General features: G+C 47.8%; 1 protein-coding gene across 7 annotated transcripts in view; it reads left to right on the top strand.

Annotated features, from left to right (window-relative positions):
* LOC138510254 (tight junction protein ZO-2-like) overlaps positions 1-12,833 on the top strand; it is a 1,104,514-nt gene that overhangs the window by 785,154 nt on the left and 306,527 nt on the right. For all 7 annotated transcript variants that reach the window (XM_069625778.1, XM_069625777.1, XM_069625773.1 and 4 more), the window contains one exon: positions 11,029-11,239. In XM_069625778.1, coding sequence (XP_069481879.1) covers positions 11,029-11,239 — 211 coding nt within the window. The remainder of the gene's footprint in view (positions 1-11,028; positions 11,240-12,833) is intronic.

The raw sequence follows: 12,833 nt of genomic DNA on the forward strand, positions 1-12,833 counted from the left end.
CAAGTCAAACGTCGAACCATCGAAGTCTATGCAAAAAAAACATTCACGCCGATTGTACATTCTTTGACCACTTTACCTCAGAAAAAGATTTTATTAGGTCCTGGACTTCAGTATATGAGGGCTATGAAATCTCTGCTGATACCCCTCCATGTCGTCTCTAATTGGATACATCTAGTATTCAAAAGAATACTAATATACCTGAATGCTTTATTTCAGAAGAGACCAGAGTTAGAGAACTACATGACATTGTACAGACAGCTAATGGGGTAGACACCTCTCCGGAACTAGATTTTGGGAAACTGGGCCGATCATGCAGATGCATCCTACAGAAGCCTAATGTCCAGATTGTGGAATTCTTGGGATGGAGTAGATCAGCTCCTGCATTTTACCAGGACGACCTGACTGACATATTGGACAATGGTCCTCAATATGACCCCATTTTACCATTGCATGTAGCACTGCAAAAAAGGGTTGCGGCCAACTGGGAGTCTCCAGAGTCCAGCCTGGCAGTAAACCAACATTTGACCAAAAAATACAGGCCATCTAGTAGTGACACGGCCTACCTGTCAATCCATCCAACTCCAGAAAGCCTATTAGTACAAGCAGCTACATCTGCCTCCAAGCAAGCTGCGTACCCAACCATACCCCCTGATGGGGATGACAAACGCATTGACTCCTGGGCAAAGAAAGTCTTTTCGGCTAGAAGCATGGCTTTAACCCCTTAAGTGCCAAGGACGAGCTATCTCGTCCTTAGCATTACCTTTGTGTTGCCATGGACGAGATAGCTAGTCCCTCTTGGCACGTTCTTTTGTGCGATCCCTGCAAAGTAGGAATCGCACAAAGGTGAGCTCCAACCCCTGGGTTATATGACGAGGAGGTTCCTCCTCACGGCCTGGGGGTTGACGTGAAACTGAAAGTAATTTTCACCACAACAGCCATTTCCTCTGTCGCGGTGAAAACAGAAGGTAAGTGTCCTTCTTTTTCTCCCTGGATCTGTGGCAGTATTGTGCCGTTCAGATCGCGGGAGGTGTCGTTGGAAAGGGGAGAATCTCCCCTTTCCAACGACCCTTTATTGAAGCATTGCTGGGCGTGGATCGGGCGCAGAGCGCTCGATCCGTGCCCAGCAATGCCACTAGACCACCAGGGATCTGTTTGTCAAGTGGGCGGGAGAGGGGGCTGCTTACTCTAAGTGGCCCTCTCCCCCCTCAGCCCCCAAAGCATGGAGCCACACGTATTGGCCCCCCCTGGAGGCAGATGGGTGCCCATCTACCCCTAGGGAAGGGGCCAAAAAAGACACAGATTTGGGTGGGGTTGGGGGGGGGGGCACTAGACAACCAGTATTTGTTTTATAATGAAAGTGGGGCGGCCTAAGTGGATGGGTGAGTATCTCATGTAGCCCACCCTGGGGGCAGATATTTTGGGGGTTGGGAGGGACACTAAACCACCAGTGATCATATATAATGAAAAGGGGGGTGGCCCTCTCCCCCCACCCCAAATGGATGGGGGAGCACATCATGTAGCCCTCCCTGGGGGCAGATTTCTGCCCCTAGGAAGGGATACGTGAGATTCTCCCCCTGGCGAAAGGCCCCCCAATGCATAGGGCAGTACGTTTTGCCCACCCTGGGGGCAGATGGGCATACTAATGTGGGAGAAGCTGTAACATAGGCCAGCCAGAGCTCCAGGAAAGTCGGGGGTAATGTCCCTGGCCTTGGGCGGCTGTCTCCCATGTGGGTTGACCATCCCCAAGTGCAGCTGCAGTCCCAGGGAGCCCTGGCAGTGTCCCCCTCCCTTCTCGGTGGTAAATTCATTAACGCATCCCAGCCAGACCTCCAGGATGGTTGGGGGTGATGTCCCTGGCCTTGGGCACCGTCTCCCATGTGGGTTGACAATCCCCAAGCCCAGCAGCAATTCCAGGGAGCCCCGGCAGGAACCCCGACCTTTCCCGGAGGGAGAAGTTGTAACGCAGCCCAGCCAGAGCTCCAGCCTGGGCTTGGGGATGGTCGACACATGGGTGACGGGTGCCCAAGGCCTGGGACATCACCCGACCATCCTTGAGCTCTAGCTGGGTTGCGTTACACCTGCTCCCTGTGGCAAAGGACGGGGAGCCTGCTGAGGCTTTCTGAAACCAACGCTGGACTTGTGGACGGTCAACCCATATGAGGGACAACCACCCAAGGCCAAGGACATCACGCCCGGCCATCCTGGAGCTCTGGCTAGGCAGCATTACAGAATTTCCCTCAGGGAACAGACAGGGACATTCCCGGGGCTCCTGGGACTGCCGTTGGACTTGGGGACAGTCAACACTTTTTTTCTTTTCTGCCCAGATAGGTGCAAACATGCATGTGAGGTACTGTTTTCACCCGGACACCTGTGGGAATGTGGGAAGGTAGGACATGTGGTGTTGGCTGCGTTTTTCAGTAGTTTCCAGTTGGGCAATGTCTGAAAATTATTTTTTTCTAAATTTGGGACTTTGCCAGGGCTTGTGAGTAATGCATTATGGAGCGATTCGTGCAAGTCAGACCTCGGAATGCATGGGGTTCCCGGTTTTCCTTGCTGGCTGCAACACCACAGGCCCAAATAGGTAGGTTGGCTCCCCAAACTCTTTGGGGGATAGCCGTGGTTTAGCCTTTTCCCTTTGAGCCCAGGTAGGTTCACCCACACATGTGAGGTACCGTTTTCGTCTGGACACATGTGGGAATGCGGGAAGGTAGCACATTTGTTGTGTTTGCGCTGTTTCCATAACTTTTTCGAACATTTGCTGCTGCACTTTGTCACACAACCCTTTGATTTCCCAAATATGACCTACATTTAGTCGCTGCTTTAGGCACTGTACACTTTTGTAACCTGCACAAGTCACCTACCCTTCAAAGGTCTGCCTGTGCTCGTTCAAAAAATGTATGCGTGCCATTCCTCACCACATTTGTTTTCCTTACTTACACATGCTAAGCATGTCTGTGTAGGCCGTAAGCATAAAAAACCTGTGAGCCATGGCTCAGTTTTTGGCTTGTGGTACTGCTTGTTTTGTGAAACATTACAAAAAATGTGGTTTCCTAACTGTAAGAGTCGGGAATGTAGTGGGGCATTGCTTTTCTCAAAATTCACAGAAGCCATTGCCTTGCCAGTCCAACCATGTCCACCACATACCTTTTTTCATCTGTCATTTTTCCAATTTTTCCCCAAAGTATTGAATTATTCCCTACATAGTTGTTGCCTGACCTACACAAATTACCCCTTCCTAAACTTGGAATTTTGTCTACTTTTCAGAAATGTGTGCCTTTCTGTCTTCTCATTCAGCTTGCCTACCCTCTTCTTCCATTCCGTCCATGCATGTCCTATTGGAAAAAATGGCAAAATCACCTACCTCTCACAAAACGGCTGGTCACCATATCAAAATGTTTTTTTGGTTTCCACTCAACCTGTTCTTGAAAGCCTGGAAAATGGCGAATTCAGTACAGCAAATCATCTGTACTCAGTTCTTAAAAGGAAAAAAACACAGGCTGCTTTGTACATAATTTTATTGGCATTTCCTGAAACAAACCCAAATTTTCTCCCTTTTTGGTTATTTTCTCTCATCCCCTACAGCAAACTGATTCCTTGATGGCGCTATGACCGCGTACATGTGGCAAGAAAAGGGGTCAGATTTGTCAGAGATAACTTTTGTAACAAAAAAGCTACAATTGATTGAATGGTGACATACCGAAATCACAAAAAAGGCCTTGGCACTAGAGGGGTGTGGGGGGGGGGGACTGTTGGCAGTTAAGGGGTTAAAGTCTGCTAATTCCCCATGTGCTCTGGCAAAGTTTAAATTCACCCTGTGGGACTGCATAGCGATTGTCGGCTGATCACATCCCTGAGGGTGAGGAAAGAGACGGCTTCATGAACCTGATAAGGGATGGCAAAGAGGCCATGTGTGCGTCTCTACAATCAATTCTGGTCACTGCTGACAGCGTCAGCAGGGCCATGGCAGCAAGCACTTTCATATGCAGATTTGCAGGGTTAAGGAAGTCAGGATTTGCACCTGATGTACAATTTCAGACTCCTTAACATGCCCTTTGACTGCTCTCATTTATTTGGAAATAAGGCTGATGAAAGCCTTGAAAATCTGCAGACCTTGAAGGCGGCAGCCAAGTCCTTAAGTGCCACAGTCAGGCAGCCACAGCCTTTTCACCCCAGCGGATCATCTTGGTGGGGTAGGTCTTTTTGCTACTACTCCTCAGTTGCAAGAGCAAGAGAACAGTCTGATCAAAGAGGACAGAGAAGATTCCCTTGTGGTGGACAAGGGAGAGGTGCAAAGCCCACCCAGGCAACAGTGTCTTTACCATCAGACGCTGCTTCAGCTGCCTCAAAACCACTCTGAGGTCTTGACTCCCCTGTAGGAGGCACATTGTCACAGCATCTGAAAGAATGGCGAGGTATTACTTCCAGTGCATGGGCATCGAAACAGTAGCTCAGGGTTACTGCCTCCCCTTTATTCAAAGACCTCTGGATCATCCACCGGGAAACCATTCGCTAAATGGTCTAGATCCATTCTTGTTGCAGGAAATGTTGACTTTGCTAGAGAAAGGTGCTCTAGAACCAGTTCCTGTGATGAAGAGGAACAGAGGATGGTATTCTCCCTATTTCCTAATCTCCTAGAAGGATGGGGGACTGAGACCTATCTTGGACTTGAGGTACTTGAACAAGTTCTTCAGGAAGGACAAGTTCAAGATCGTCAAACTTTCTCAGATCCTTCAGGCCTCCCAGCTCCAGGATTGGATGGTATCGTTGGGCCTTCAGGATGCTTACTTTCATGTGCCAATCCATCACAAGCACAGGAACTATCTGAGGTTCACCGTTGGTGGTTCTCAAAGTTTCGAGCTCTGCCATTCAGGCTGACCTCAGCCCCGAGGGTTTTCACCAAGTTAATGGCAGTGGTGGCAGCAAGTCTCGAGAGAGGAGAGATTCACATCTACTTCGCCCTGGACGATTGGTAGATCAGGGCACGTTCACCCAAACAGTCCCAGGAACATCTCAGTATCACCTGCCACCTCCACAGACTGGGCTTCTCCCTCAATTACAAGAGGTCCCACATGAAACTATCTCAAAGACTCCAGTTCATTGGAGCAGTCCTGGATGCATCCTTGGGAAAAGCCTTGCCACCCGAGGTGAGGGCTGGGTCATTCTGCAGATGGTAAACAACTTATAGAGTGCCCAGCGTCTTCTGGCCTTTGACTTTTTGAGGCTGCTCGGCCTCATGGCATCCTGAATTTTTCTGGTGTCAGAGGCTCGTCTAAGAATGAGATCCCTTCAATGGGCTCTCAGGACACAGTGGTCCAAATTCTCAAGCAGGATGTCGGGCCGCCTTCAAATTCCATGCAGAGTCTCACAGGACCTTCTGTCGTGGGCCTGCGAGGACAGCATTCTGAAAGGAGAACCTTTTTGACAACCATGGTCGGAGATGGCAGTAGTGACGGGCGCCTCACTCACGGGGTGGGAAGCCCACGCCAACGATCTGACAATGAGCTGTTGTTTGTCTCCTTCGGAGTCCAAACTACGCATCTACCTGTTGGAGCTGAGGGCAATCAGTCTAGCGTTGAAGGCGTTTCTGCCCTCTGTACGGGAAAAAAATATCCTGATAATGACGGACAACACAGTGGCCATGTACTACCTCAACAAGAGAGGACGCGTTGGGTCACTACCACTTTGCAGAGAATCGATGCAACTCTGGTTCTGGGCAATTCAAGAAGGAATCTCCCTATCTGCAGTTCACCTCGCCGGAGAGTAGAACACGGCGATGGAAGCTCTGAGCAGGCAGAGCACAGTCTCCAATGAGTTGGAACTAGCTCAGGAAGTCCTTCAAGAGATCTTCACCCTTTGTTGAACCCCTCAAGTGGATCTGTTTGCGACCAGTGTCAACCAGAAGTGTTAACTGCTTTGCTCTGGGAAGTTTCCTCCAAGAGGAGCTCTAGGAGACGTGTTCGTAGTGGACTGGTAGTTTCCTCTCCTGTATGCGTTTCCTTCCATCCCAGTCATTCTTCGCATGATCAGGAGGTTGAGAAAGTTTGGTAAATCCACAATCCTAATTGCTCTAGGACGACGTGGTACCCAGACCTTCTGGACATGTCCATCTGCTCTCCAATACATCTTCCACAAAGAGAGAACCTTCTCTCAAGAGAGGAGGGTCGGGTTCTCCTTCCAGAGGTGAAGACACTCCACACTCTTGGTTTCTGAGAGGCTGAGGTACAAGGATTAGGACCTCACAGATAATGTAATGGATATTTTAGATTTTGGCCAGAAGGCCAGCAACGAAATCCTTATACCTCTGCTGTTGGAGAAAATTGTACAGCTGGTGTAGGGAAAATTATGTGGACCTTTTTCAATGCGATACACCTACTGTGTTAGCTTTTCTACTACTTTGAGTAAATCTGGGGCTCCAGATTGGAACAATCGAGGGTTATCTAGCAGCGCTTTCCATATTCAAGCGCACCTCGGAAGAGGATTCCTACTTCAAAATATCCTTAATAATTCCATTTCTTAAAGGACTCACAAACGTGTTTCCTCCTGCGCCATTCCAAATACCAACTTGGGACCTTAACATTTAAGGTTTTTTTTGACGTGCGCTCCGTTCAAGCCACTCCATTCCTGCCCTTAAGGCTGCTGACTTAAAAAAACATTTTGTTAGTAGCGATAACATCAGCCCGCAGGGTGAGTGAGTTGCAGGCATCCTGTAAACCTCAGTTTGCCACTTTTTTACAAGGATAAGGTTGTCCTTAAGGCCAAACCCTCTTTTCTACCAAAGATTGTGTCTGATTACCATTTAGCGCAGCAAATTGGGTTTACGGCCTTCTATCCTCCACCTCGTCCTGGCAAGGAAGATGAAAGATTCCATAGACTCGATCCAGGGACAGCTCTAAGCTTTTATATTTCAAGGATAGCAAAGTTGCGACATTACAACCAAGTATTCACTGGATATACTGGATACAAACTAGGTCTATCAGCCACCAAACAGACCCTATCCATACTGGCTATTTCAGAGTGTTATAGGCTCAAGGGAAAGATCCCCGAGAAGGTTTAAGGGCTCATTCCACTAGGGGCATGGCAACTTCCTCTGCCCTTCAGCAGGGAGTTCCGATAAATTACATCTGCGAGGCAGCTACCTGGTCCACCTTCCACATGTTGACTAAACATTACTGTTTAGACACTTCTACCAATGAAGAATGATTTAGGAAGGCATTTCTATGCTCCATTCTGGACAAACAACTCTCAATTCTTACTCTCTCTCCTCCAAAAGTACCTAATAATGCTTTGGGAGTCTGTCATAGGATGAGGAATACGTGGGAGGACACAATCTATTCAAAGAACAAGTTACTTACCCCTGGTAAAGTTCTTTCGACTGGATGTTCCTCCTACGTATTCCTCATCGCCCTCCAAACCTACCCCACTGTAGAATTTCTGAGCTTTGGAATTTGCGCTCTTTTAAGGTCTGATAATTTAAAGAGGCAATTATCAAGGTGGGCAATTCTGCATATGGTAGCAAAAAAACTGACTTGAAGACAACAGGCGCTGCGTGTGGTTTATGTACTCGGCAATGACTTCCGCCGAGATGGAAGCCCTTGGGGGACATCTAGTCAACCGTCTCCACGCACCACACCCTCTGCCGAGAAAAATTTCCAAACCGCCTAAAGCTGGAAACGAAGATATCATAAGATGAGAAATACGTGGGAGGAGAATCCAGTCGAAGGAACGTTACCAGGGGTAAGTAACTTGTTCTTCTATTGCACTCTTTCAGACTTGCGCTCTTTTCTGTAGGCTGCTGTCAAATGGGCACTTTCCCTTTGGTCTTTCAGCCATTATTAGCTTTGCCCATAAAGTATTCATTCAATTCGGTATTAAGTATGCATACTTGTAGCTTTATGATATGATATGATATTTGTAACGCGCCTATACACAAGTGTTTCAAAGCGCGACGAGGCAGGGAGGGGGGAACAAAGGGAGACAGACAACGATCCTACTAGGCCAGGTGTCATTCAGATCGCGCAAGTGCAAGGTTAAGGGGACGGGAAAAGTGCAAGGGGGAAAGGGAGAGGGGAAAGTGCAGTACACAGTTAGTAACGAACAAGATAAATAATAAGGGCCAGCTGGTGGCAAGTGCAAGATAAGTGCAGACAAGTGCTGGGAAGAGGGGCTGTAGGGATACAGAGACAGTCCCGCAGTGCAGGGGTTGCCGTGAAGGCAGTGCAGGGGAGAGTGGCTGGGCCAAGGACCGAGATTGGTGAGTGGCCCAGTTGCTGATTTAGTACAATTTCAGTGATTTAGCAGGGGAGAGGGGGAGAGAAAGCAGAAGCAAAGAGGAGGGTTTTGAGGCACTTCCGGAACCGGAGATGGTTCCCCTCAAGTTTTAGGGAGGCAGGAAGGCTGTTCCAGCGGGAGGCCCCTGCAGCGGAGAGAGATCTCCCACCAACTCGTTGCTTAGAGAAGCGGCTGACCCTGAGGGATTTGGAGGCGGATGAGCGAAGTGCTCGAGAAGGAAGATATTTAGGAAGGGAGAGTTGAAGGTATTTTGGCCCCAGGCCCCAGAAGGCCTTGTAGACAACGCAGGGGGTTTTGAACTTAATCCTCGCAGCCACAGGGAGCCAGTGTAGCGATTTCAGTCCTGGAGAGATACGGTCCCGGGGCTTGAGGCCAAGGACAAGTCTCGCAGTCCTGTTCTGGATGAGTTGCAGAGGGCGGAGAGTAGAGGCAGGCAGATTTAGGTAGAGGCTGTTACAGTAGTCCAGCTTCGAGAGAACCAGGGCTCTGGAGACAGTGAGCTTCTGGGGGAAGGAGAGGAAAAGAAGGATACCTCTGAGGAGGTGCAGCTGGTAGTGTGACTTCTTAGAAACATCAGGAATGTGAGGCGAGAAGGAGAGTGTGGAGTCGAAGATGACCCCGAGGTTTTTAGCCTTGCAGGTAGGAGCAGGAAGAGGGCCAAGAGAGGCCGGCCAGAGAGTTGCAGGGAAGGAGGGAGTGGGTGTGCCGATGAGTAGAATCTCGGTCTTACTGGCATTAAGGCAGAGGTCGTTGGCAGCATACCATTCCTGGATAGCAGAAAGACAGTCCGAGATGAGGGAAGGAGAAGAGGAGGCCGAGGGTAGCCTGCAAATGAGCTGGGTATCATCAGCATAGCACTGAAGGTAGGGGCAGAGAGCAGCGATGCGGTGGGCGAGAAGTGCTAGGTACTGGTTGAACAGCCAGGGAGAGAGGTTTGAATCCTGGGGGACACCACAGGTAGAGAAAAAGATGTCAGACAGGAAAGACCCCAGTTGGACCTGGGAGGGTCGATTTGAGAGGAAAGAGGTCAGCCAAGCCAGAGCCTTACCAGTGATACCCAGGTTATCACGGAGACGGTTGAGCAGGATGGTATGGTTGACAGTATCAAAGGCAGAAGAGAGATCAAGCAAAATGAGAACACAAGGAATGTTAGAGTCAAGGTTCGAGAGCAGGTCCTCACGGATGTGTTTCGGGTTTCGGGTTTTCATTCCGTTCAGCATTCAATGCGCATCCTACGGCAGTTCTTTACCTATGTATAGCCCTCTAGAAGTGCCCCGGCACTGAGTGACTTCCCTGACACTCACTGGTCGTCGATGTCCTCTCTGGCGGCTCCTGCTGCCTTTGATCTGCTTCAGCGACCCACAGGCTGGTCTCTGCTTCCAGGCACGGACGCGGATGGAGTCCCTTCTTCTTTCTTGCTTGTTCGCAGGTCCAGCTACACGCTGCCCAGCACGGAGGTTCCCACACCTGTGTTAGCCCAACAGCCCAACTTGCCTTGGGCTTCCCAGGTGGTCTGGGCATCGGCCGGCGTCATGGCTTCCTCACTGCCCCCACCACTGCTGCCGCCTCCATATAACAGGTCTCCTGTGGTCTCTCGCACCCAGGTCTCCCTGTTGCTCTCTGCTCTTCCTTTGTACACCTGCAACCACTTGATAGGACAATTGTTCGTGCCTGACCCCCTCGGCAGGCATCTTCCTCGTCCCAGTACCAAAGTGGTGAAATTAAGTTTGCGTGTTCATCATTCTTAGTCACCTCTTCCTCGTCTCAGTACTGTTAGAAGTTAAATGTGGGGGAAATTAGGGGTGCTGCTCTACAGTAGCCTATAGAGGCCGGGGGAGAGTTAGGTTGGTCCTCAACAGAGAAAGGGGATACCATGTCTCGCCCGTGGACACCCCAATCTCCAAGTACCCTCCACCTAGGTGATCCTCCAAAAGCAATGGAGGGCCTTTCCCTGGCCACCTGAGAAAGGAATCCAGAGGGAGGGGGTGGGGGGGGAGTAGGAGTGAGGATACCCTCAGGTTTCTAACAAGAGGCTCGATATTATTTTGAAATCAAAAAGCAATTATCATCTATTTGATATTGAGTACATCCCTGTGTACAACACCGTACTGCACTAGAATAAAAAAGGGCTACTATCAACAGGTCCCCCAAAGCCAGATGTGAAGGAGATTAACCTTAGGATACTCCTGCACAGGAGGGGTTTACAGGCTCTCAGGAATGCACACTACTGGTACTCTGATCTGAGACTTCAGATGGCTCATCAGGGATAAATCAGTTAAGCCCGTTGGAGAAAATAAAAAATAATCGGTCTTGTGTCAAGAATTCCACGATGAAACCTTTGGTCTCAAAACGAGTAAAATTGTTTGCCAAACCCAAATCTAATTACTAATATTGATAACGTGTGTTCACATTCCCCATTCGTTTTACTTATTTGTGTGCTAAAACGATAGTTCACTCTGAGATACCAGCAGTGCACAGATTCTTCTCTTTAGTCAAATATTTCTTGTCTACGTTTTTCAGCAAATTCATGGAAAAGGACAACACATTTCTAACACACCCTGTCAGCAACTTGTGTGTGAACTTGGTTGGTTCTTTACACAGAAGCCCCATCAATGTTTGTTTTGGGGAAAATATTGATTAAAACTTAAATAAATTGGGCTTCGTGAAAATGTTAACAGAATTGTTTTCTGACTAATCATTTTCACAAAATGAAATGATTTTCCTTGTGTTTTTCTATAGTTTACAAGAACATTCTTGCGTGTGGCAGGGGCGATTCATTTTTTATAAGGACCCACTTCGAATACGAGAAGGAGGCACCTCAAAGCCTAGGATTCGCAAGAGGCGAGATCTTCAGAGTGGTGGATACACTCTACGATGGGAAGCTTGGAAACTGGCTGGCTATAAGAATTGCCAATCAACTCGAAAAGGGCATAATTCCAAGCAGGAGCCGGTAGGGTTAACATTTGTGCTTTTTTCCCCCTACATACAAATACAGAACCAAAGCCCTCCTTTTTGTTATGTTTGCATATTTCAATTTTTACGAACCAGTTTTCTGTTCAGTATGCACGCAGAAAAAAGAAAGAAATGTGCTTCAAGCTAGGTTTCACATGGTTGATCATCAAATAAGTCTAGGTCTGTAGACTGACTGCAAACTTGCATTTTTGCTCAACAGAACATTTAGACGTCACAACTGAACGTTTACTTCAGTGTAAATTTACAATGTGATAGATTACTTGGGGCATTGATGACAAGCTATCGTAAACAGCTGCAACCTGACATATCACTATTCCAATGTCGACGATGTTGTATGTGTTTCCCTGGGGTTCATGGCCCTTGAAGCTTCTTCAGTAGCCTTAATTATTTTTGGCATTTGGAAACGAAAGTACCGGGATAATTATTCTACTCAATCCCCAGTTAGAACATGTGCTTTATTTGCCGTTACTTGCAAAAACGTCTTCCTAATCTGCATTGAAACAGGCCAAAATATTGAAAGTTTCATTAAAGTATTGGTCATTGTAACGTGTACCTGTTTTTAGTGCATGGGTATCTAATCTTTAAATACATGCCTTTACTGCCATCTGCTGGAGGATCCAAAAAAAGGGGCTTCCTTTCTATCTCCTCACTTAATTGAGAGTACTGTTTTACAGGCTCATCATGACATTGAGTTAATGCAACATATAAAGCTGAATGTACGTATGCGTCTGTTTGTCCAGCTATACAAATCCACACCATTGAACCCACGTCTACCAAATTTTGCATGGATTCCTCATTTGTCGGGGGCAAGATTCTAGTCTGTTTGGATGCAAAATAATCACTCTGTAGACACCCTCATTTACTGATGCTCACCCCGATTCACTACATGAAGTACTAGGAGGCAAATATTGGGAAAGTGTCTGAAGCAAAATGTTCAATGTGTTGGTTATTTCTCCTTTGAAATGTATTACTACTGTATACAGTTCGAAAGTGTTTATTAAAGCATTTTTAGAGGGAATTAAAATTATTTTTCTTTTCATCACATCACTACAAATATGGGAAATATCAAGGTTACAGTTTACTAAAGTTCATTCACGAGAAGAGACCCCAATCAATATTTCTTGGACACTTTCTCAAATGTGCTGCAGCCATTAAGTGACTGAAGCATGCCGCGCACAAAAAAAAAAACATCCATTGGAAAATCTCCATCTGATGCAAAGCGAAAATCATTATCAAGAGCTTCTGGAACACAACAACAAAAAGCAGCACAAATTGCCAACCAGAGAACAAGAGCAACTTTCTCCAGGGCAAATGAGATGCCAGAGCAAACTGAAGCAAGACTTGCTGACATGAGCCCAAGAGCAACATCCTCCATGGCACACGAGACACTACTTGATCAGGACACTGGCAACGCCCGGTACCCCAGCTAGTACCCTTCCACTTATGCAACCAACGCGATTTGTTGTGCGCAGACTCCACAGAAGCACCTCTGTCTCCCGTGCTGCGGTCAGGATTCTTGCGATTGCCAGCATTGTATTAAAAATTCTTTTGAATTCAAGTTCCAGCGTGCA

Source organism: Ambystoma mexicanum, chromosome 6p (assembly GCF_040938575.1).
Source record: "Ambystoma mexicanum isolate Mex_15411 chromosome 6p, UKY_AmexF1_1, whole genome shotgun sequence".
Taxonomy (NCBI): domain Eukaryota; kingdom Metazoa; phylum Chordata; class Amphibia; order Caudata; family Ambystomatidae; genus Ambystoma; species Ambystoma mexicanum.